The sequence below is a fragment of the Myzus persicae genome, unplaced genomic scaffold (genome assembly GCF_001856785.1).
Source record: "Myzus persicae strain clone G006 unplaced genomic scaffold, MPER_G0061.0, whole genome shotgun sequence".
NCBI classification, from domain to species: Eukaryota; Metazoa; Arthropoda; class Insecta; order Hemiptera; family Aphididae; genus Myzus; species Myzus persicae.
In genome coordinates, this window is record NW_019100914.1 from 72,669 (window position 1) to 99,379 (window position 26,711).

The window sequence follows — 26,711 nt, forward strand, 5'->3', positions numbered from 1 at the left end:
TCCAGTTCTTTTCAGTCGTGGGTAATTGAAAAAATGTTAAATGTTTATTGAATTTGCTTGTTGAATTAGAAACTGGCTTGCATTTTAAAAATTGATTCACTATCAATAAACATACCTGCAGCTACTTTCGGACTCTGTATAATATGTCAACGATCGTACCAAAGTATTAAGTAAAAGTAGACGTCCATCGGATACATCTACATTCTACATAGTAAGTATGCAATGTAAATCACGATACCAGACTACTTATTTGTTAAAATATTTGCACGCCCATTAGCACATTGCACAACATTGGTATAGTTAGTACCATACCCATACCCGAGTATACCTGTATTGTGTCGACCGATTTTTCTGTGCACCGTGCAGCGTCATTTTAAATTTCTTTCTTTCCAATTTAAATATTTTGTTAAACATAATAATTATGAACATTATCTATAACCATTAGTAGAGGTAATAATTATTATCAAGGTAAAGTCATAATTGTAAAATATTTTTTTTTACAACATGGCGTACATAAGATTGTCTGATAATGCCTTTTATAAGCACTGACAATGTCGTCTAATATTATTAGGCGTCAATGATATTGGGATTTACGTTACCACTCAAATTACATTGTTGACATTAATTTAAGGTAACATGTAGGTAGTACGTACATTATACGTATTAAAAGTTGCATTTTGAAAAGGAAAAAAGCCGTCGATTAAAGCATTAAGTGCAGTGTAATAATTATTAGTTATTGGATTTATTACTATTTCACTGGTACACTCATATACAAAGGTTGGTCTCGAAAATGACGTCATTTCATTTTGTAAAACGTAACAAATATAATAATGTTTGTTGTAAAATCATTTTTTTCTCAATTATTTACATTAAATTAATTCGGAGAAAATAATAGGTACACACAACGAAAACGCGAGTACCTACTAAAAACCCCGTTCGGGATATAAACACAACCCTTATAACGAATAAGTATTAAATATTTATTTTAATGACAAAAATATCAAGGATGAACCTATATTAACGTCAAATTGACATGAATAGAGGTTTTTTATCATTATATTAAAAGTACCATTATCATCATCCATCGTTAAAATGTTGATGGTATTGTTAAAAATGAAATCAATAAATTCGAAATTCTTGTATTACTTATGTTATAGGTTATAATATAGAAAGACACGATGTTCTTAAGTAGTAATTTATGAATTACAAATACCATTAAAGTCGACAGTTGAGCACTAACTAAGGTTGAAGCGTTTATACCGACGAGTGATCTGAAAACGGCTATTTACTGGCGGACCTAAACACTATTGGGTTTAATAATTGGTTTTTTGATGGCTGATAAATCGATGCTCTCAAACGATATAAAGGAGTGAATGATAAGACACGATTACCGTGATATTCACGGTACTCTATATTAGGGTGAGTTTACATAAGGCCCGAACGGGAATAAACGTTCGTCTACATACTACTTGCGTCCCTAAAAAAGGAGTCAGTTTAATCAATTTCGCAGGACATTGGTCTGTATTATATTACGCCGATTCCACAGGAAATCGATTCCATGTATATATGTATAGTATCAGTGTAGCCGAAAAAATAATAAAATAAGTACCTACCTACATATAGTACTACATAGTTCATATAGGTAACTACAATAACTCAAATACCAATGGGTTTTTTTTATTTTTATATAATTTAGTAGTTCTTTTATTATTTTTAAACATGTAGTAATTTGATGACAGATTAATTTAAATAGGATCCCGGGATCCAACTCACCCAAGTATATTGTATATTTTATCGGTTAGTTCGTGTTTGGCCTACCGTCCAGGCTTGTGTGTTTGGTACATTTCGATATAAATACCTTTACACAATTGACGTGCACACAAATGAAATCACAGCACCTTTACAGAAACCAATTTATTAACCCACAATTAATACTGACCCGATAGACCTAAATATGATAATATTCTCAATGTACACAGTCTGTATCAAGTTAGGGCCGGCGTGATTCAAACCCCAACAAGATGCAGAACAAACGAATCGCAGACATTTCAAGACGGAAGTCGGTGGTTTTTTTTGATTTTAATCTATAGTATTTGTACAACCTGTGGACTGTGAATTATTATTTTTTACAATGGTACAACTGATGCAGTGGATTTACAAGAAATATTAGAAAAAGTAGAATAAAATTAATTAAATATAATTACCATTATTTTAAAGTTTCAGACAGGGAGTGTGTGAAGTAGGTATCCATTGATGGGCCATTATAGGTTTTTTTCTACTGGTTAAATACATCAATATAATTATTTTATTATACTTATATAGCCATGTAGGTACGTGTATTATGACTTGCTTAAATTTGTTCCAGTACTTATGGGTTTGTTTTCTACGGAACATATTTATAAGTACGACCAAAGGTAAGAACTATTATTATCACGCCAACATAATACTAATATATCATAGATTTTCGTACGCAAAGGGTTAAATATTAAAATCTAGGTTAAATATAATGTGGTCTAGACTTCTAGATAGTAGGCAAAAGATAGGTAATAGATAATATAATAATATAATCATAATGTAAAATAAGATGCCAATTGTTTATAAACGAGAAAAAATTTTATTGAATTATTCTTACGTTTTTAATTTAAATTAAAATACCTATAATAGAACAAGTATAATGTTAAAGTTAATTTTCAGATATGAATAATTATTACTTCACTTGATAGTGATTATAATATGGTTGAATTATTTTAATAACTCATATACGTTTAATAAAGTTTATTTTTCATGGTTTTGTGAAATAATTCAAACTTTGTGTACACTAAACAGTGGACGCTTTATAGTTTTATATAATCTACATAAAACATATTTAGTACATTATATAATCTATACTACATATTATGACATAGTATGTAATAATTCAAAAAATACTATTATTATTATTATTATCATCATTATTATTACTATTAAAATTGTTGATAGGAAAATTAATAATGATGCAATACGCACCTCTTTTACTGTTAAAAATTATTTTTTACGCTGTATTAATTCAGAGCATCTGAGTTCGAAAGTCATAGACTGATATGAATATTTTAAATTTAATTAATTAAAGTAAAAATAGTTATCTCTACGTCTTGGCCAGCTCCTGTAGAAGGCTAAAGAACTAGTACGTATTGCTATTAGTTTTTGGCGACTGATCAAACCACAGTACATGAAATGAAGTTGACTAACGATCAAGCCCTCGAACAACAAATAATAAGTTAAGTAGTTTTTCCTTGGTTGTTTTAAATAATTCATTTTCAATTATTTTCTATATATGTTTTTGTGAAATCCGATAGATATACCTACTTACTAACACAGCTATAATGTTGATTAAATAATATGTTTAATAATTTCACGATAGAGCGTCAATAATTACGGGATAGTCGAATGGCAATTATTATCTGAATGAAATGGTTGAATTGCATTTTGGTTAAAATTCAAGTGCAATTTGACTTTATCCAACAGTTAATCTGTATTAGTATGAGATTTTGCTATAGGTGCCTAGTTACTGCCTACTTAATAAAATACATCGAGTTTATAGTCTGGGATGGTAATATGGCAAAAAAAAGTATTTTTATAGGAGAGGTTTTTTTGTAGCACTGCAAGTGAGTACTAACTGCAATGGTATATTTTTTGTGTTTTTTTACCCTATGTGTACCTTATTAGTCTCTAAAATACCAAATCATTTTTGCCAGAGCAATTGAATTTACTCCCAAATACAGCCAATACAGGTAGACAATATTTTAACCTCAATAAGCTCCCAAGAATTTACTATTGAATTGGCTCCATATCTTTTTTTCATAATGTATGTTGGTTATCAAAACGCTATTAATAATTTAAAGTTGTCATGGTCACCATTATTGAATTTCTAATTCTTTCAAAAAGTAAGTCATTTGCTTTTTCAGGTATCATTGAAGTACTTTTATCAGTTTGATTATTTGTATTCTTTTTGGGGGAAATATGTGGATGATTGAATCTAAATATCGCAGATATATTTTTACCGTGGAGGCCAATATCTATGTAGTATGTATCTACATCTGCAGTATACCAGTATATCACGCAGGTACGTATTACTAATGAGTATTAAGTGTTAAATGTGTATATATATTTTCATAATACTTCAATTCGTGGATAACTATGATGATGGCAGTTCAACAATCGACAACTTCTTCACGCTTAATGTCGTAACATGAAACAAAAAGTCACGATACAATTTTAATTTATAATTGACGATTGTGATTATCGTGATTCATGAGTATATTATGAAAACAAAACAATGGAAATGATAGACACGAATTATTACGATCTCTTTACGGACCGTACGAAATTAAAATGTTTGACTAATTCGAAATACAAACTATACATCATATTATATAATATTATGCCATTATGGTATAAGTACTCAATAGTCAATAGTCAGTTTATGCCAAGAGACAATAGTTTAGCATTCGTTTTATATGAACCATAAAAATTTAAATGTTATAATATAGAATAGGTAAATGGGTAATCAATAATTAACAATAAAATAGGTATGATAATCCAAGGACCAAGATAATATTGTCCGCTGTCATTATTACTGTTATTGTAGAATCAATAATCAATCATTTATTAAACATCGTGATGTTTCGATTGGCCTACTGGCATTTTAACTAGGTACCCATATTCGTCACATTGGTACAGATTCGGTTCAATGGTACACATTCAGTACAGTGTTCAGCGACAAGTACAGAAGTACAGTCGATACCTAACCTGCAGTATCCTATAATGTTTTCAATCTTAAATTTTTAAGAGATAATCATTTAAATAGTTTCTCGTACTAATTGACAAAGTAGCAAAAAAATGAAGTAAGTACACAATAATGGACGACGTTGAAAAATTGAAATCCTTTTGGATCAATTATTTATAAAGAAATGTTGTCGTTTTTATAAATAATTGAATTTATAATATGTATTTAACCATTTTTTTTACTTTCTTAATTTTTAATCAAGTAAGTATGGTATCTAGTTGGAATGAAAAAAATCTTATTTTTAAAACTTCAAGAATTTTTATAAATAAGAAAATAATCAAAATGTAACTGAGTAATAATGAGCGGGTTGGTAATTAAGTTAGCTTCAGTATAGTATAAAAGAGATAGATCAATCATGTGCAAGTGTTATAATAATTTGAATCGAGAAAAATGTCGGTGTGTTCAACCCTGAAAACTCAGTTTTTTTAAACTTTCCTCTTAAACAGCGGAAGATAGAAAGTTGGTTGATAAATTATAGCTCATTAAAAAAGGACCCTGAAGTTGATACAAAATGTAAAGCATAAAAATGAAATAACTTTTTAACCGTTAAAGGCGTTAATTGTGTCAATAAATTTTAAAAAACGGTTACTGTGAACTAGGTATTGTACGTAGGTATGTATTTATAATTAAACAGACAAATTTAAAACAGCAACAAAGAGTTACTTTTATTATAATGTATAAAGTCTAACTACGACCATTTTAATTGTTAGGTACATTAAATAGTAAAAAATAATATTAAGGAGTTGATTTAAATTTTAATGTGTACATTGTATAATGCATAATATTATTTAATTTTTTTGTATAACTTTTCTTTAATTCAGTTTCCATAAAAACGAATACCACGATCACAATCTACTGGTAGACAATTGAGAAATTAAGTGTGAGTCAATTTTAATTATGTGAACTAGAAATTATCTTGTCAATCTTTTTTAAAATTATTGTATCCCCGGTGCCGGACCATAATTGTTGTCATGGTGCATTGGTAATAAAAAATATAATAAATCATTATAGTATGTCTCTTTATAGTAATATATTATAATTTATTAGTAATTTATTTATTATGAGTATACTAACTATACTCTACTCAAAAATCATATCTCAGTGCTCTAACCAGAGGATTAAATTTTTTTGTCGAAGCAGTATACCTATATTATGGTAAATGCCGATTGCTAAGTGATCATACAAATACTATGGGTACCTCGATATTACATCGATGACTAAATACACCGGAATGATCTGAACTTGGAGGTTGAAATATCGTACAGTTGGGGCAGGCACGTTTTTCATTATTACTAAGTATGTTTAATTATGACGTGTCTAAGCATGTAGCCTGCGTTTTGCGGTGGACAATACTAACAAGGAGACAGCGTGACGAAGCACTGCATATGCGCAGAACCAAGTTGAGATCATATACCAGAGTATATTTTATCCATACCTATTATACCTACGTAAATACGAGATTGTGATTGTCCTTATACAACGGATTAGTATACCTACCTGGCTACCCATTCGTCATTACAAATCCATAAAAGGTTTTCTCGTTGAGAATTCGATACGAATATGATAATAATATAATGTGTGGAGCACAACGTGTCAATATCAATATTTTATATTTATAATATTAAATTCGATAGCCATTTGGGTACCTGTAAGCTGAATAAGGTTTGGTGTCTAATATATTACTATTATCATCATCGTTCGTTGCATGTATCGGGTGAACGTCATTTTCTCGAAACCTCGCCCGATTCTACCGACTGCTGGACCTGAATTCGAACGAATTGGCCTACGCCCAATTAAGCGAGAAGGTACATGATAATTATTTAGATAAGTATTTATTAATTATTGTTATGTGTGTGTGTGTGTTAAACGTTACGAAATAACTGATGTAGGTGACCGACCAACCCTGCAAACTGCAGTGAAACGACGGCGCGCATTGTCTATTTTACAATATAATACCATGGAGTTTAATACAAGAGTCAAGGGTAACTACTAAATACATACTGCCCGTGTTATGACAATAATAAACACACGGACAGGGGTCAATCCCAAGTGAGCTACTCTGAGGTTATATTATAGGCATAAGGAAATTCATGAGAATACTTAGTTGGTAATATACCTACCATCTTGAACTGGTGTGGGTACCTAACATATTGTTGTTGAGCATTGCTAACTAGTAACTGACCAGTGTTCTCAAAGAGAGAGAGAGAAAGTGATACTAAGACAGTACAAAACACCAGTCCCGTGACGGTGAAGTCAAAAGTGTAAGCACAATACCAGTTGTGAGTTATAATAAGTTAGTTTTAATTGGTTATCTTTTTCCTGAATTTATTTTGTTATGTCAACTACATTGTGCCGAATGCAGAACAAGTAGAATTTTTTTTTTTTATTCTAATTACTTGTTGATTAAACTTTATTTTAATCAAAAATGTTGCATTCGGTGGCCTTTGACGCTGCGTATAGAGCTTCTATTAAAAAAAAAAAAAATCAAAACATAAAATAAATATACACATAACACATTTACGCGTTACCAGTTACCATTGATGTACCTATATTAGTTATATCACAATACATTGACTCGTATAAAGAGTAGATATAATGAATTCAACCTATAACGCAATTTTGTCAATCTGACGAGTGACATGACCAATATTGAATTGTATCAAAATGTATACAATGTACATTGTTCAATAATTATTGCTGCAGTTTTAACAGTGTACGTCATAGATACCTGATCAATATATTAGGTATACACACAATTTATATGATCTTATAACAAATTCAAAGGTGGGCAAGTTAATGAAAATAATTAACTCAAGATCGATTAGATAAAAGTTAATAAGAAAAAATAATGTACAACTAAGTTTAAAAAAAGTTTATCTACTTTTTAAAAATTAGTATCACATACAGAGTGATTGCGTTCTATTTAATTTCCTAAACTATAATAAACACTTGTATTGAACTTTTACCATTATTTGCAAACGTACAGTGTATATACTATATAATATCTCTTTTACTTTATATCATTATCAAATATTTAAATTATTTACACATCTCAAATAATAATTTAAGAGGACGCCAAACTAGCATGTGTTTTCTTCATCTTACTAACGTACAAGTGTCTAACATAATAAATTTTATAATTTTCACTATAATATATTTTACTGAACAATTCCTAAAATTAGGGTGAATTATTGTTCTCTTATACAATTTAAGAGTGAGATTATTATCTAGATTCTTGAGCATTTTGGAAGATTTTATTGATATTATTATTTTTGAGTAAATTATGATGATTTAAAAATGTATAAAAAATATACAGCCACTTAAAAATGGTCATAACTTGCTTCGTAATAAAAAACATCAATAAAAGTCTACGAGATTCCTTAGAAAATAATCTTACCTTTAAATTGTATACGTAGATAATTTACTCTAATTTAGGAAATTACAGGGTAAAATGTATTTTCATGAACGTGAAATTTGCCATGTTGAAGGTTTGTAAGACGGAGAAAACACATGTGGATGTAGCGTCATCTCAACAAATATTAATTTTTTTATATCCAATGGCAATTTAAGGTCATTTAATATGCCTATCTAATTTACTAAATTATATCTATATACAAAATTATTTTATCAAGAAAAATAACAGAAATGTTTGTATTATTATAATATTGGATTATTTCTATTTTGATATAAATATAAAATATTTTTATATGAACATTTTAACTAAAATTTTAAAAAATGTCTAACTTGACGGATTTATATTTTTAAGCGAACTTAAAATTTATTTATTTATTTATTTATTCAACTGCTAATTAAACTAGTCAAGTCCATAAGTATAATTATTGTTATAATGGGTGATTTTACTCTAAGATTACTCGAATGCGTAAAAAAAAAAAAGATGTTGCGTGTGCCTGCAGAGAGAGAAAACAAACAGTGAATTTTTTTATATTATATGGATTACGGAATTATTATGGTTAGATTTGAAAGACTGAAAACATAATATAATTATTTTTAAACAAACTTAAAAGTTAAAACACATGTTAATAATTATAATTGTATTAATAAAGATATATTTTTAAATATAATATTATGTATATATTACGTAACTATGTACCTAATACTACGTTTAGACATAGTTTTTATTTATAGCCTGTGCATAATCTTTATTCTCTAGTGGCTTAGTCTTTGACTACCGTATATCTGTGACTCGCCAATTTTATTGCACGAAAACCAATTTGCCATATTATTATGTTACGCGTGAGATAGACAGCGAACAAATTAAATTGTTGCGTTCTCCTATAAGAGTATGTCACATAGCATAACCTCACACAATACAAACGATTTTTTTTTACTGTGTACGATGCAGAAAATATTATTCGTTCTATATGTGTAGCAAACTACGGATTTCAAATTTAATTTATTGTTTTCGAATGAAATTCAAAGTGGATGATAATCATTATTAATTATTATTAACTTATAAATTATAATATAATATGAATAATTAATAATTAGGTACTAGTGGTTTATAGGTGTTTGAACAGTGACGAATCTGAATATTAAGAGGCGGCTAGCTGGGATTAAATATATTAGGAAGGTAGTAACTGAAAACAAGTTTTGGGGGATGGGGATTTCAAATATTAAAAAAAAATATATATTATACTCATATTTGTTGACGTTCAAATTTATTTTCATTATAATCTAAGCCCCTAGGTATTAGGTATGTCTACATAATGGGTACATAAGTACTTGTAGGTAAGTACCTTACTGTTTACAATTTGAAGTCTAAGATTCGCAATTGGGTATTGGATAGAGTAAGGAAATATGAAAAATATTTATTTACCAACATAAAAAAAATAAAAAACTTCAAATGCATACAAATAGCTTAAAATGTGTCTAATATAAAAAAAAATTAACTAAGTAATATAGTGAAATGTTTCAAGTTCTACTTTTTTTTTTTTTGAACAATAACAAATAACAAGTAAATATTTTGGATAAATCGTTTATATACTTTTGAATATTATTCAATGCCATCAAAGTTTAAATTTCAAATATTCATAAAATGTGTGACTATAAGCTAGTAAGCTCAAATTTTTGTAGTTAGTATTTTTAGTATTCTTTTTGTTTTATTTCATGGAATTTCAAGTCATGTTGCAAAAGATTTTTAGATCTTGAGCTGAGCGATGAATGTATTGATTTTATAATGATGCCTTTTTTCGGTATTTTCAGTGTCTTTTCCAGTTGGAAAGTGAATCTAGTTGGTGCATTCGGGAGGTAAAAATTTAAAACTAATATTTAAGTAGTATTTTTCCCAATGATTTTCAAAAGCACTGGGGAAAAAAAAATTAAGGAAAAACGGGAAATCGTTTTTTGACAAAATCAATTTGGGGGTTTTGAGGTAAGTCTAAATTAAATTACCGTAGATACTAGGTATCAGAACTTTGAAATTAAAAATTCATCATTTTTATTTTTTAATCTAAGATTTGAAAATTTAATACAAGATTCTTCATAAGTTTGTCTACTGAAAAGTCAAATTCAATTTATATGAGAGTTTAAAGTTCCAATTTTTACAACATTGGATATTTACTTGAATTCTCATGGAACGATTTTCTTATTTTGTTGTAATTAAATAACGAACAACCCTAGGTACCTTAAATTTACACAAAATTTGTCTTTTTATCGTTTTCTATACCGGAGAAAATTTTCAAAATATTTCGACTCGCTTTGAGCTGTTTCAAGACATTTAAAATTTAAAACTTTTTTAGTTTTTTCTATAAATGTCATTACAATTTTGTTCGTTGGGTCAAAAACCTTATAACAATTTAATACAAGAGTCCTGATATATTGTTACAATAGTAATTGAAAAACATTAAAAATACATTAGCACAATTTTTTTTAATGAGCATTTAAACTTTTAAACTAACATTTTGACAACATTTATTAAATTCAATATTTAAAAATTATTTTATAATTACATTTTTTTGAATATTCAACTTTTACAGCTAAATATTGAAAATTTAAAAAAAGGTTGCATCTAAGTAGTTAAATTTGTAACCAAAAAAAATTTAAAATATACAAGCACAGCTACTTTAGGCAAGCTGCCGGGCAAACCGGACGAGAAATCCAAATTGCAGATCTAGGTGCATGTGCCCGAGTGAGTGTCAGAACTGGAGATGGTATTAATATGATCGTGGAGGAACTAACGGAAGTGACGTTGGAACTGAAGGAGGTAAGGAGCGACTTGGCAGATCCAAGGAATGTGGCAGTTCACTCAGAAGCGCGACCAGAGACGTATCTAAATTAAATACGTGCTAGTATGAAATATAATATCAATATAAGTACCTAAGTAATAAGTATATACTCCGATACTCGTACAGTATTATGAATTAAAAGTTTCCCTAACATATTATAAGCCATATATAACAATGTCGAAGAATCGTGAAAAAATCAAAATTGTTAATTTTGTTACATCTTCAGCATACGATTAACCGGTGAGTTTCCAATAATTATATGCTATTGCCTATTAGGTAAATGGGATTTTTTTCAAGAAATATCGATAGGTAAAATATTATTGATTTAAAGTTCAAATAGAATCATTATGGATCATTCATGTTGTTTCATACACTCAATTAAGTCCTTTATTTTTCTTTATATTTTTAGTAATATTCTACCTTCGCTTTTCATAATATCAAGTATCAACATCAACAGGTGGGTAATATTCTAAATTGATTAAGTGAAGTAGCTATTACGAATGGTAATTGGACTGTTTTATTTTATAATATAGTATAAAATATTTATTATGTTGGAATTGGTCTACACTATACCGTATACTTAGATTGAGCTATGCAGTGTCTCGCATGGATATAAACTATAAAGTAGGTACCCTGCCTATATTATGTATAACAGCCAATATAGGTTATAGGTATATTATAGTTGGTTCGGGGACATTTGCGGTCAATTTATTTCTATTTACCTGACTATACAGTTTAAAGTGCTTTATTTATTAATATTATATTCTAAATACATATATTATGAAAATGTGTTTAAAAAGTTTATTATTATTACTTATACGGGATATACCGATTTGTGATACAGCCATTTGGTTGATTATGGATATTCGATGTCATATGTTTATATGTAATATGATCGACAAATGTATTATTATGTGAATTGTTTATAATAATTGTAATAAGGTTTTAAAAAAAAATAAGTACAATATTATGTAATGTGATTGACAAATATATTATTATTATATGAGTTATTTATTTGCTTTTAAACACGCCAGTGAAAAATACTGTCTGTCCTAAGCCTTGAATAGTGTGAAGGGAAGTTTAAAATGTTTAAATATAATTAAATAGTAAATATATACCTATTAGCACAAATCAGGCATTTATATTTATCACATTTAGTATCCAAATTTTATAGTCACGTAAAGGTAAATAGAAATAAATTGACAGCAAATGTCCTGACCGCATTGGTGCCAACACCATTAAAGTTTACCATTTAATGTTTTATATATTTTTGCTTTTTATTTAAGTAGGTACCTTGTACCCACCTATTTCCTAATAATTAATATTACTCTAACAGTACATAATATTAGTTATTAAATTTTATAATATTTCGTAACCAATGTTTTAATAAATTTCAATGTTAATACTTTTAAATTTTAGTTTTAAGTACCTTATACTAAACCACAAATTAAGATAGTTAAATCTACATTTTATTCTAGGGCACTATTCACATTCATCAATATTTATCATACCTATGTTACATTTGTCATCCAGACGGAATCCACATCACCATTGTCTGTCTTAAATTTTAACTTGTGAAAAGAATAAAAGACTGAAAAGTGAAAAGTTTATTTTTTTTCAATTTAAAAAGTAAAAATTGTGTTTCTTTAATAAAAAATAAATATACTTACAAATATCAAAAGTTATGAAATTCAATTTTGAAAAATAACACAATTGACCAAGGAAATAAAAGCCACTTGGATTTATGGATCACCAGGTTACTCAAGACTTTATCCCGTCTAACGGAACAAGACGCAAATTACTTTGTAGGAATTCGACTCAGTACAATAAAACATTGACTTTAAGTCTTTAATCCACCACCACACCTACACTGTTTTGCAGAGTTGTGGTTTAAGATAGATTGTATCATTGAATTCCATCCACCACCGGCACTTATAATATTCAACAAGATTTACCAAATATAATCCCCTATCAATTATGTAGATATTTAATCTTCCCCAAATCGACTGAAATTTGATTTTATAATTTACGAACACTGTATGTATACGAGCTGTAAAGGTGGTCAATTTTAAATTGTATACTTAGGTTCTAAAATTAAAAAACAACGTAGAACTCAATTTATAATTTTTGATATATGATTATATTTTATTATACGACATGAGAAAAGGTTTTGATAAATTCTTAAACATTAGAATAGACGATTTTAATTTTGGAATAGCAACGATAATTACGTTATAAATAACGAGCAATTAATTGTATTTTATTATGAAAAAGAACCAAAAAATTGTTCAATTTACAACAGTACATTATATTATGATATTAGCAATTAGAGATACAAATATGATATACCTATACGTTTTTGAGACAAGTAGGTCATACATTTATAAATTTCAATTTTTTTGTATTAAGATGCGGGTCAAATCTATAAATGTATTACATTAAGTTTGTTGTAATGTTGTATAGAGTTTACCAGTATCAAACTTAAACTGTACAATCAGATTTTAAAAACTAAAATGTGTCAATTCCATTTAAAAGTAGGTAGCACTAATTTTCTATTGAACATTTCTGCCATTGTTATGAATTATGCAATTTTTTATTGGTAGTATCATATTTCCTTATAATAATATAATTCCTAACGAGTAGGTAGATACATTATACCTACCTGAGTAATTGAATGTACTATGTACCTACGTAAATTTAATATTAAGTACATAATATATATTATTATGTATATAGCATTATAGCTACTGTAGTTATAACTAGTGCTGATTGTGAAATTGTTTCCAGGGATTGGAAATTGTATAATATATAATATTATATTATTAATAGGTACCTATTTTAAATTCCAAACTAGGTTAATATTATGACATGTACAAGTACGACACAATAAAATTATTTAATAATTTACCCGGAAACGCTATACTGTGTAAAAATAAATAATTGATAAGAGAATTGGCTAATAATGCTGGGAGTTTTTTAGTGTTTGACGTTTGTACCTGTACAATGGAAATGACGACGATGACTCACGATTCTGACCGTAACGGATTTCGTTGGTATAAACAATGTCTGAATCTCATTTAGACTTTTTTTGGGTTTGTGGATTACATAATAATAATATGGCATTTGGACGTTTCCCCCTGGACTGAGACATTTCCGATTTCCCCCTATTTTATATATATATATATATAATTTGTATACATAAAAATAAGTTCCTTGGTTTTAACCGACTTGTATTATGATCATTTATTGACTATCATTATTCACGTTATGGATTTATTACCCAATTTAATGGGTACCTAATGAATAATGATTGATAAACCAAATTTATGTGAAACTATAATTGGTATATTAATATTTAATTTAAAAATTAGTATAATTATTTAACTGAAAAACTCGTGAGCAGTAAACACTTTTATTTATTTGCATTTATAATTTGTATATTGTTTAGTATTTACATTAGGGCATTTTTTTTATTGGCAAAAGTGTTATTATGACGTATTACTGAATTATGTTCATGTATTAATTTAATCATTTGTATATTTATTGTTTTACATTGCATGCTGTTGATTAATATTTTTGCTCTAGGGCCTAGGGGAAACGTCCAATGAATCGGTGGGGGAGGGGTTGGCAAGCATTCTTGATTCATATAATATCATGTTCGTTTTCCGTCCTTAAAGATAGGTACGAATTTATATTTTATCAGCGTTGTGTGAAATTAAGTTTCTGGAACGAGTTTTGCGCCGAGTGCTGAGTTTCAAAACAAGTTTTAGCTGATAACTAAAATAATATTAAGCAACAGGCAAGATATGTCTTAGTTAGTGGTAATAGGCTAATATTTTGGGTGGACAAAAATTCATATTCATAAATATAAATTGTATTTTTAATTTGGATCTGGAGGATGGAGCCTTAGGTAGATTACACACATTATAGTGATAACGTAAAAGATTGACAGTGGAAAATGTGTCATTGTAAGTATTAACAAGGCACCCACAAGTGGATGGGGGAAGGGGGGCTGTTAAACCTAGAGTACAGTTTAAATTAATTTGTAACTTTTAAAATGTTGACAGGAATATTTATTTATTTTTTGTTGTTGTAAGAAACAAAAAGACCTTCGGCTACATGGGCCATTGGGTTTATTATATAGGTATGTAGGTAAAATGTATGTTACCTATATAATAAATTAAGGAGAAATCACGTGGATGGGACACTCGTATAACTTGTAATTAGCTGCATTTATTATTGGAAGTTTTGTTTATTGCACGCAAAAATATTTTGTACAGCCAGTACAGGAGCCCTAAATTTGATGTGGCCATGTGGGGGGGGGGGGCTGAATATTAAAGTAGGTTCCTCGTACCTCTGTAATTGGTAGGTATTAAGAATAGCCAGTATAGGTAGTAGGTACCTACCTAATAAGTAATAACTATCTAACAGTACATTTTATGCATAGATACGCCTTATAAGAAATATTGCACTACAAAAACAAAAATTTAAATATTTTTTTATTGATGTGGAGTTTCAAAATTGTAGAAAAAAATGTTACTTAGGAAGGACTTGATTTAAGAATGAACCCTCTCCCCATATGTACCAATGGTAAACTGTGAAGACCTACACAGGTGACTCGTCAGTCGCCATCCTTAACATTGGCTACAGGTTGTATTACTGGTGCAGTGAGTCTAGTGTCTTATTTTTTTACTTAGTCCATGGTTCCCAAATTAGGTATGTGCTGGTGTCGATATTCGGACAAGTTTTGATGCATACCTATTTTAGACTTTACAACTGCACAAAAAACCTATAGACTGTTGCTCACTCGTCGTTTGATACAATGGCGCAATGTACACATACACATTTTTGTTTTTTTATTTTATTATCAAATTTCCGACTCCATCCCAAATTGCCGACAGAATATAGCCATATAGGTTAGGTAACGGTAGGTATACCAATATACTGTGTTTGGGAGGAACAAGTTCCGAAAGGAACGGATTCCTGGAACGAATTCCTTTTTAAGAAATTACACATTGAAATTCCTTTTTATAAAAAAAGAACGAGTTCTTTTTTTTCTAGGAAAAATAACGACATTTTTCGTTCCTTTCGATGTTGCCAATTAATGATCGTTATCGAGTATCGAAGGTAATCGTATAATATAATATTTATATTTATACTGTTTAAAAATAATGCATTTAGATGAATGAAAGAAAAAAAATATGTTCAATATTATATTCTTAAATGAAATAGTAAATTATAGATGTCCTTGTAACCTACCTATGTATAAGTATAAATAAAAAGTTAAATACCTAAATTTAAATATGAAAAAAAAACAATTGATGATTAAATAAAATTTTTTTTTATTTGAAACTAAAAAATGAACTCGTTCATTTTCGAAAGGAAAGTATTTTTTTTTTTAAAAGAATGAATTCCTTTTTATTAACTTGCCAAACACTAAGAACCATACGGGTCATAACTTTTCTGTACCAGCTATTCAAATAATTTGATGTCCCTTTTTTTAAGCTTAAGAAATTTCCATATCCATGGCTTGAATGATAAGAAAAAAGTGGAATTTGCAGGGGTGAACGTATTGGGGGGGGGGGGCGAAATTATTGAAAATACAGTGTGAATGGTATATTTATGAATATTTTAAATTTTTTCAAACCATCCCCTCCCCATAATTTTTTCTTGCGTTCGCCCCTGCGAGTGTCACTAAAAGAGTGTGACCGTGTCACGGATTTGCCATTTCTAATATAGGCCTATATCATAAGCTGTTAGTTAAGGACAAGGTTAAAATGACTAAACACAATTTGGGAGTTGGGTGTAATGAGCACCACAGCCCTCGTCTTAGCTGGCCAACTCCAAAAGGTTTAAAAATAAAAATATGTAGATGTCATTTACTTGATTAGAATTTAGAAATACATATTTTTTTGTTGAAACAGCTTACCAACTATAGGTACTCTTAAATATTCTTAGGTACCTATCTTTCTTCAACATTAAATTTCAATAATTGTTGAACAATTAATAAACAAGAAAGAACCATGGTTTTAAAATAAATAAATATAAATACTTCATATAGATTAGAGTACAATTATTAGTGATTTGGAAGGTAGTTATGCGTACTGAGGCTTGAAGTTATCTAGCTGATTAATGGCAACACAATAAAGCCAGATTTAGTGAAAATAAAAACACAAATTATAATATAATAAATTGTGTATTTGTGTAAGTATTTAATTTAGCATTTTAAGCAAAACTCTTTTATTGTATAAATTAGGATAAACATTTAAAAAAAAATAGGATAGAGATCAACATATCCTAGGATAAAATCCTGTATGATAGGTAAGTATGATCCAGAGTAAGTTTGACCAAAAATGTGTGTATACCTAATACCTATACGAAAAAAGTATGAATGTTTACTCAGCATCAATATATTTAAAATTTTTCAAATACACTTTAGTAAAAATATTATTTTTTTCACAAGTTTAAATTCATATTTTTTTAATACATAATGCCATAATAGAATCCATGTATTAGGATTTTTTGTCCATGAAGTACGGTACTCCATTATTGCCCAAACGTTTGGTCAAAATGTCAACTCCAGTATCGGTAACTAATAAAGTTTGTTCAAATTGTGCCGATAACAATCCATCAACGGTCACAGCTGTCCAATTGTCTGGCCAACACTTGTCTCGCCAACTACCTGCAATTGTATAGTGAACAATTTATTATGTTTAAAACAAGTGAGTAGTTATGAAGGAAATGTACAAATGTACAATGTATGAACAACGTCACATAATTAGATTTTTCATGAGAATAAACTAATTTGTTAAACATGTTTTTTTATTTTAAATAAGTAACTAACTTACCTTGAGATATCATAGGCTCAATTGTAAATGTATGCCCAGGTTTCATTACACCAACAGCTTTATTTTCTGTTACATTAAAATAGTAAATAATTAAATAACAATTCACTTTTTAGGAAAATATATTTGTAGGACTTACTAGCATAATGCGGAACTCCAGGAGACGTATGAAACAGTTGATGAATACCATGACCACAATAGCTTCTAACAACAGAAAATCCATTGGATTGAGCATGTTTATGTATAATATTACCAAGTTCTCTATATTTTTCACCAGGTGTAACTGTACAATAAGAACAATTTTCAATACATTTAAAATAATTACTTAATAAATAATATATTTATTTTACCTGCATTTATAGCCTTTTCTAAACATTCCCAAGTAACATTTACCAATTTTTCTGCAGTTTTGGAAACATTTCCTATGAAAAATGTTTCATTCAAGTCACCATGATATCCTCGATGGCATACAGTTACATCAACTGCAAAATATAATACATATTATTATTATTATTAAAAAAATTTTTATTTTTATTTTTCAAACCATTGCAAATATCTCCATTGATTAAAGCACGCATGTCAGGTATTCCATGACATATAACTTCATTTATAGATGTACAACATGATTTTGGGTATTTGTAATAATTTAATGGCGATGGATAGCATTCTTTTTCAATGCACGCTTCATGCACAACTCTATCAATTTCATCTGTTGTTATTCCAACATCAATCATTAATGCTACTTCATCTAAAACTTCTCGCCCAAGCTTAAAAATAAAATAAAATTAACAACAAATCCTTGGTATATATATTGTATCATTGCCACATTAATTTAATTTATATTATATAATTTTAATTTAATCACATATTAAGTAGGTAATTTCAAGTATCTAAGTACCTTGCAAGCAATTTTCATTTGTTCTTGTTCCTCATCATTTAATACTTTAATGTGTGATGATAATTTTACTGATTGTTCACTTAAAGGTGTGCCATCGGGATGTTCAGCGTAATCAGGTCTTTGTATGTGTCCAGGAACAGTACGTGCAGGAGATGTTCTATGAGGACTTAATGGACCTAAGAAATAAACATTTTTTATATTGTTTAATTGATGAATTTGTAGTTAAAGAGACCAGGTTTTACTATTTATTTTAAAAAGGACCAATGAGAGATTAAAAAGTTATTTTTTTATTAAAAGTGTATAAAATACACAAATGATATGATTTAATAACAAAATATGCCTTCACCCCTCAAATATGTATCAATATGCAAAATAAAACTTCCTTTATGAAATCAGCTTTAAAAACGCCCACATTTTGAACCCCTAAGTTGTGCATACACTCAGTAGTCATTATGATATGAAAATGCATACAATTCCGGTCTTTATAATGATAACTAATACATAGATCATAATAAATGGTTACTAAGAGTTATAATTAATGCTTAGTTAAAAATTATTTTTATTTCTGTCTTTTTTCATTGACTGTTTATAAATGTTCTACTTTCACTTTCACTTTTCACAGTATGGTTTACTTTTTATGATTTTTAATAATAATTATAAATAAGCTAAATATATTTTTTTTAAATTAAAATTTGGTGAATGATCATTTTCATATAAAGTGATAATATTTATTTTACCTGTAAATACATAATCTGGCCATGGATTAAATGGCTCAATAATACCATTTGAATTTTCTGTAACAAAATAAAAAAAAATATATATATATTAATTAAGTAATACAAAAACATATTTTAAAACAAAAAATTAACTTGTTCTTCAATGTTAAACCGGTAAACCGGTATATTTGCCTTATACAAGCCTTGGTTATTCATTGGTCAATCGACAAACACTTTCCTTTGACGCTTATAGACTTTTTGTTGATCGAGACTGTTCAAAATCGAAGTCGAATAGTTAATAATATTGTTATACATACATTGGCTTAGATTTTCAGACATGGATATGATAATATTATAAATTAATGAAAAACATTATTTTAATTTTCATACATAACAAGTAATATAATTAAAAATTTTTTTTTAGGAAAAACATAATGTTCAAATGATAGCTTTAAAGTAATATGTTGTCAATTGACAGCCAAACTTTATTTGATATACACACACACATTTAATTAGAAAGATTTTTAGAGTAAAATAATTAGATCACCCATCGAATTTAATGTTAGAAATTTTTGTATAATATGTTAATTTTTAATGATACAAATATAAATAGTTAAATCTTAAAACCTTTAAATAATTTTTACAAAAACATTAAATAAAAAATAATAATTTTTATATTTATATAATTATAAGACAATTACACTTACGGCCAGCTTTATGAAGAGCTTTGTGTGTAGACCAGTTCCCTTTAAAACACTCCTATAAAAATAAAAAACAGAATAGGTAAACAATTTTATAAAAATATGAAATGTTGGAACTTAAACAAGAATATAATTGTTTACTATCATCAAATATTTTTTCAGTTTCAAAATTGAAATTATAAGGTTAACATTAAAATACAAAAATTGATATAATATAAATTTAAATTAGGTATCACTACCATCTACATTTATGGTAACTTGAATTTAAAGTATTAGAAACATATTTTATGTATTTCATTTTTTATGTACTTGGTTATATAATAATTATGTACGTAGACAATGAATTCGTTAAAAAAGTACCATATTTATGAAGCTCATTATGCAGACACTATTAATATCTTCGTCTTAACTGAAATAAAGTTTGCATAAGAAAAACTAAATAGAAAAATGTACATTTGTGGCCCATGCATTCTTATCGTAATAATTCAGACGTTTAATGACAGGCAGCCATGAAAGTGCTAAAAAAATCAAGTATTGATTGTGGCCGGACTAAGCTGAATGCTTAAGATTATTCAAGCAAAAAGGAAAATAAAACAGATAATGTATCGACCACATATAGCTATTCGGTGACTTGCTTACGATATACACACTGGTTAGAATAGCAACACATGTCTCATCATGTGCCAAAATGTGGAAAAATTATAATTTATAGTATTACCTGAGAGCAAAAATAGGAACCGGGGATGTCAAGTTTAATGCAGGTGGGACATTGAAGATTTGCTTTCGAACCACATCCGGCCGTCTCGCAAGTTCTGTTTGCCAATGACGCGGACATTATAACCGGTAAATCCAATTAAATTGTTCAGACAAATCCTGAACTTGAATGTAACAAAAATATTTAATACTTAAACAACTTATAATTATGTTTATAACTTTCTGAGAAAAAAATTATTTTAATTAGCACATGAGTTGATCCGTTGGTCGTAGATACTTTCGCCGATCGCCATCCGCCAAAACACGATTTCGTGTTGATTGCGGCAACGTGAAATCTGATATTGTTATCAGTTCCCAATTAATCAGCTGTACGGTTCGTTATCAATCCATTTAGATAATTTTTATTATGATTATGATTGATTATGAATACAGAATAATGGCATTCGTGACTCTAAGAAGGTACACCACTGTTGACTGTTCCAGACTTCCAGTTGATTATTAACTTTCGTGCCGACCTGTACCGACTAGACGTCCGCGATGAATATTATTCCAAGGTTTGGAAGACACTTTAAAAATGGATTGTTCAACATGTCTAAAAAGTATACTACCCCAAGTGCCACTCCATCGAACCCCCCGCCTACAAATTCAACGCCTTCATTCAATTCAAGTAAATTTACTTTAAAATGTATTTTAAGGTCGATTAGTATTATAAACTTAAATGTTCTACTGTCGTCGGTTCATTTTCAAATCTTTTATTGAATATTTTATTTCATGGAAGGCCTAGTGTAAAAATAAACATAGGGTCCTACTGCTTAAATGTTCTAAAATAAAGGGCATTAAATAAAATAAATATAAATGTGTAATATGTTTAAAAAAAATAGATTTAGATTGTTATCATTGGCATTAATGGCAACTTTCCAGAATTAAATTGTTGAGGGTGCTTTGAATATTAAAATACATAGTACTTAATAAAAACAAATTCTATTTAACAAATTTTTAACTACAAAATAACGTTTTTCAATGTCTAATATTATGCACAATTTATTTAAATAAATGTGTTTAGTTAAGTTAATGATGATATATTAATAATAATATGATACAACAGTATTTTTGTATTAGCTGAAATTGGGTAATAAGTTATTTATAATAATACATGATATTTGTAATAATTTAAATAGGTAGGTGCCAGGTGGAGTTAATCAATAGTATTGTACTTTTCTACAACAACAAATTATTTTTATTCTATATTTTCCTTATTATAGACTCTACAAAAGTATACAAATTTAAACTATATTAAAAATCCTAACCTAACCTAACCTTGGTGATTAATTAGTTTATTTATTGGTTAGAAAAAACAATGTAACCACTATTTAAATGTTGCATAAATTTAATATATATCCAACATATTATTATTCCTAGTACAATTTAATGATAGTCACTAACTCTAATTACATTCAGGATTAATATTTCATTTAATATGTACTATTAAATTTAAAATATTGAAAATAATATAACTATTATAAAACTATAAATCTGTTTTACATAGTTAATAATTATAGATACAAGTAGGTAATCAATAGTATGAAATAAAGTCAATATCTCAAAGTTCAATAGTTTAAAATTAAAATTATTTGGAATTTTAAGTAAACAAAAACATATGTGTTTGACTGAGATGTTTTTATCTTAACACATTATTGAGATTCAACTCTGAGTTGACTGTGTTGCCGATATAAAGGCTATATGTTGGGACAAAAACAATAACATCTTTCAAATAGAGTACATTTTATTTTGAATATTTTTAGATGTTAAACTCCCACTTACAAATACAAGAAAAATCATGTGTGTCTGGGCTAAACGATATCCGTCACTGAAAGATGTTCCAGATCATGTCACGTATGCATTATTTTGTTGTTAATTATATTATATTTGTTTTAACTTTCACTCACATTTATGTAGGTGTGCAAACACATAATATCCGTACAATGTTCCTTTGTAGTTATTTCACTTAAAACACTTGGTTTTGTCTCCTTTTTACATAGTGGTATTAATATTGACCTTCTTATCTTAAATTTGAATGATGTAGCTTCACTTGGTAACATTAACTTGTAGTGTTGTTCCTTTATTTTCGTACTTAATAGGTTTAGCAAGATATTATTGCTTTCATAGCTAAGTGATTTAAATTTAAACTCAACATTAAGTTTTTATTAAATTTCCTTTCACACATTTATTAAACAACTTCCTTAGTGTCTATAAATAAGACACTGACTTGATTAATAAATAAATATTGATAAGAAATTACTGTAACATCTACAGTGTACATTGTACATGCATGTACGTTTAATCAGTACTATAGATAAGTATATATGTGGTACTTATAATACATTCTTATTAGATACTTAAGTTGTGTAAGCACTTAATTGCAGTTTTACGTTTTACATGTTTGCTTATGAAAAAAAATTCTGAGTATGTAGTTTTGATATTTTTTAATTGTTGTAACTACAGCTTATGAGGAACATTTCAAACAAATTCAATTTTATATAACGTTTTTAAAGTGAATTTGAAAAAATGTTGAAGAATCTACTATGTGCACTCTGTAGTTTAATATTTTGTATACATATAGCAGGGCTTCAATATATTATTTAACTTTATTACGGAAAAAATTTTCAAAAAATAAAATGTTCATTTGTTGTATTTATAAAATTGTCAACTAGAAAGTGCACTATAATATATAGGCACTACCAGATTTTAGAGACTTTGCGTGCTTATGTCTTTGATAATTTGATGTGCAAATAAAAATTAAATGATATTAAATTAATCGAAAAATAGTGTCTGAAGACACAAAAAAAAACAATACATAAATTGTAAAAACCTATGCATTCAATACTTCTTTCAGAATTTAAAATGTTTGAGTATAAAATATATTACTTTTGACATAACCAGAAATTATATGGAAATTATCTGCTCTAAACCATAATATAAAACTAATAAAATTGTGTTTTATTGTGTGCAGACCTGAAGTATGGAACAAAGTTCGTTCTGTTGTACGAATCAAAGTGGCTAACTATACAATGCTCTTAATAATTTTGGGTTGCATTGCAATGGTTATTACTGGCAAGAGAGCTCGTGACCGCGGTGAGACAATAATGCAAAGAAACTTGGATTGGCATCAAAAGTACTCAGAAGGAAAAGAAGACTCAAAGAGTATTGGTGTGTTTGGAAAATAATTAGTCTTAAAAATATTAATTTTATGTATCCATATTATTTGATTGTTAAATTATGTTTTATTTCTTTTAATAGCTATTATACAAGTCCATTTTAAGAAAAAATGTATAGTTATTAGTCGATGCTTTTTTATGTGTTCACCAAGTTAATAAAATCATAAATATATTTTTTAATTAAAAAAAAAATAAAATCATTAATTTACTTATGCAATGATAAATTTATCTATTACCATTATTTGGGCTGTTAATTATTGAATAATAATAATTAATGTACAAAGTTAACTGTCTCAATATTTGAATAGATTATAAATATCTGTTAATACACAGGGTTGTTGTATTATTAGTGTTATTACTTATTACTAGTGATTACCAACTTGATAATTTATTGTTTTTTCATAATAATATATAATATAGTTGAGGTTCATTAGGCAATTTAAAATTGTGGAAAATAAAATAATGTGGTATCAAAGAATTAAATAACTTTTGGACATGTTATTAAGGACAATGTTACACTATTCGTGATAAATCAGTAGTTATTATCTAATAGTCTTAGTTTTAATTTATTGTTGATATTGGAAATCTTATTGCTAAAATAATCAAAAAAGAATAATACTAATGAAATAAATAAATACCCATTTTTAATTACACAAATGAATAAATAAATTATATATGTATATTTTGATCATCTCAGAACCTAACTTCATGAATTTTTAGAATCAAGATTGACTATCAAAACATGTTAGACTGAATAAAAAAAAATTGGGAATTTAGATGATCACCAGATTACATCATGTTTTAGAGAGCAATCAATTATTGGAATAGTAATTACTAATTGTTTTACAATTTATAATTTTTAATAATTTTTCATTATAATGTTAACATTCTTATGTTCTTAAATCTTTTCTTAAATAAATTAGTAATATTTACAAGAAGATACCTATTGAATATAATACAGTACAGTATATCTACTTATATATTTTTTTAGTTATCAATTTTTACTATTAATTAGTTTGTTAACTCCGGTTGCCTCAAGGAATGGGACAAGGTAAATTTATAATTATGCTGTTGAAAACTGCTGGGTTTTTAATGCCTTAGAAATCGACAAAAATGTTTTTGAAAAATGCAAAAATGTATATCAGTATGTTAAAAAGTAAAAAAAAATTGTTTAATTAAAATTAATTCAAAATACGCAATATTGTAAAGGAGCAAACGGAATTGCATGTGTGTGTTCGTGTATATAATAATATATACGTGACCAGCTGATTGCTGGTGTTAGTGTTGGAAGTTAGTGAAGAAACATTTAAATAGAAAATTATATTTTTATGGCCCCTTTAATTATTTGTATATAATATTATGGGAACAGCAAACGGCGATTGTTATGTTATTACTTATTACTAGAGCTAGGATTTTGGTGACTTTTGCATTTTTTTCTTTAAGACGTGCTGTACAGTCTGTTCTAACCAAAAACTAAAATTGTTTCGTGGTATAACAAATTAGAATGTGTAATTTTTATTTTGGATTTTATTGCATTTTTAAACACATTTTTACAAATATTGCGTTCATTTTGTGTAGGTATTTAAACTAATTTTTGTTTCTTTTAAGTTTTTTTTATATGTGTTGTACAAGTAATTTCAACTAGTAACCTCCCTAAAATACTCTTATGAAAATAGTACCTTTGAACTTATATCGACAACATACCATAATATTATCGCTGTTATACCCATTTTCGATAAAATTATTGTCATCTATTGGCGACTCTGGAAAATTGAAACTATATTAATAACATAATATTCAAAATATTTTAAACTGGGATATTTGTCGGCAAACTGAGTTGTCGGCGAATTGGGATTCGGCATGGTGGGTATGAATCGAAAAAGTAATAAAAGTAATCAAACACGCAAGTCAACTCAAATTTGAATATATTTGTTTAATTTACTTCTTGAAAAATTGTTTTGCCTTTTTGTGTAATATAAAAACGAATAAATCATAATTAATAATGCAATTTTATTTAAATCAAATTTTTTTCGCTCATCTAAGTACTTACATTTTTTGGTCATTTTTTAGAGTAAGGTCATTTTTGCATTTTTGTGTATTTTTTAAATCATTGAAGTCCTAGCTCTACTTACCTATATTATTCACGTTCGTCACTATCTGGCTTTATTGTGCCTATACCAATTCTGTTAATATTATTGTACCTATAAGACAATTATAATGCTGAGAAAAATTCCCTATAAGTGTAAAAATAAAAAACTAGGTACGTAAAAAACATTAAAAATGCCTAAAAATTAAAAAGTTAAATTTTTCAAAAAAAGCCCAATTAAAATAATCAATATTACCTAAAACACACCCACTCAAGGAACTAGGTAGGTTATAAAACGCTAGAAAAAAATTATATTGCATTAAATGCCCTTCCCTACTTATAAATAACTATTAATAATAAAATTGGTGTTTGAGTGTTTCAGTAATTCAGCGGGCCTAGTTAATTTATTCAAACTGACAAGACTTTCATGATGGTAGGTGGAGTAGTTGTGAAAGGATTAGAGCGG

At 27.9% G+C, this 26,711-nt stretch overlaps 2 protein-coding genes across 2 annotated transcripts; one reads left to right on the plus strand and one right to left on the minus strand.

The window, feature by feature from the left end:
- Positions 1–17,462: 17,462 nt before the first annotated feature.
- Positions 17,463–21,269, minus strand: LOC111026796 (methionine aminopeptidase 1). Its single transcript, XM_022304938.1, has 9 exons — positions 20,949–21,269; positions 20,237–20,288; positions 19,551–19,607; positions 18,814–18,989; positions 18,460–18,682; positions 18,266–18,397; positions 18,055–18,198; positions 17,919–17,984; positions 17,463–17,752 (listed from the first exon to the last, which is right to left on the minus strand). The coding sequence occupies exons 1-9, from the start codon at positions 21,063–21,065 to the stop codon at positions 17,583–17,585; spliced, it is 1,137 nt and encodes a 378-aa protein (XP_022160630.1). The 5' UTR covers positions 21,066–21,269; the 3' UTR covers positions 17,463–17,582.
- Positions 21,270–21,376: 107 nt separating this feature from the next.
- Positions 21,377–24,371, plus strand: LOC111026797 (UPF0389 protein CG9231). The gene is made up of 3 exons (XM_022304940.1): positions 21,377–21,611; positions 22,747–22,837; positions 23,955–24,371. The coding sequence occupies exons 1-3, from the start codon at positions 21,482–21,484 to the stop codon at positions 24,166–24,168; spliced, it is 435 nt and encodes a 144-aa protein (XP_022160632.1). The 5' UTR covers positions 21,377–21,481; the 3' UTR covers positions 24,169–24,371.
- Positions 24,372–26,711: the final 2,340 nt, after the last annotated feature.

What these genes read in the sequence shown, in the direction of transcription:
- LOC111026797 (XM_022304940.1), top strand. Translation starts at nt 21,482, where the DNA reads ATGAATATTATTCCAAGGTTTGGAAGACACTTTAAAAATGGATTGTTC. An exon ending in AACGCCTTCATTCAATTCAA is followed by an intron (nt 21,612 to 22,746) that starts GTAAATTTACTT and finishes GAATATTTTTAG; the next exon opens with ATGTTAAACTCCCACTTACA. An exon ending in GATGTTCCAGATCATGTCAC is followed by an intron (nt 22,838 to 23,954) that starts GTATGCATTATT and finishes TATTGTGTGCAG; the next exon opens with ACCTGAAGTATGGAACAAAG.
- LOC111026796 (XM_022304938.1), bottom strand. Translation starts at nt 21,065, where the DNA reads ATGTCCGCGTCATTGGCAAACAGAACTTGCGAGACGGCCGGATGTGGT. An exon ending in GCCAGATTATGTATTTACAG is followed by an intron (nt 18,990 to 19,550) that starts GTAAAATAAATA and finishes TTTATTTCTTAG; the next exon opens with GTCCATTAAGTCCTCATAGA. An exon ending in AAATGAAAATTGCTTGCAAG is followed by an intron (nt 18,683 to 18,813) that starts GTACTTAGATAC and finishes TTTATTTTTAAG; the next exon opens with CTTGGGCGAGAAGTTTTAGA.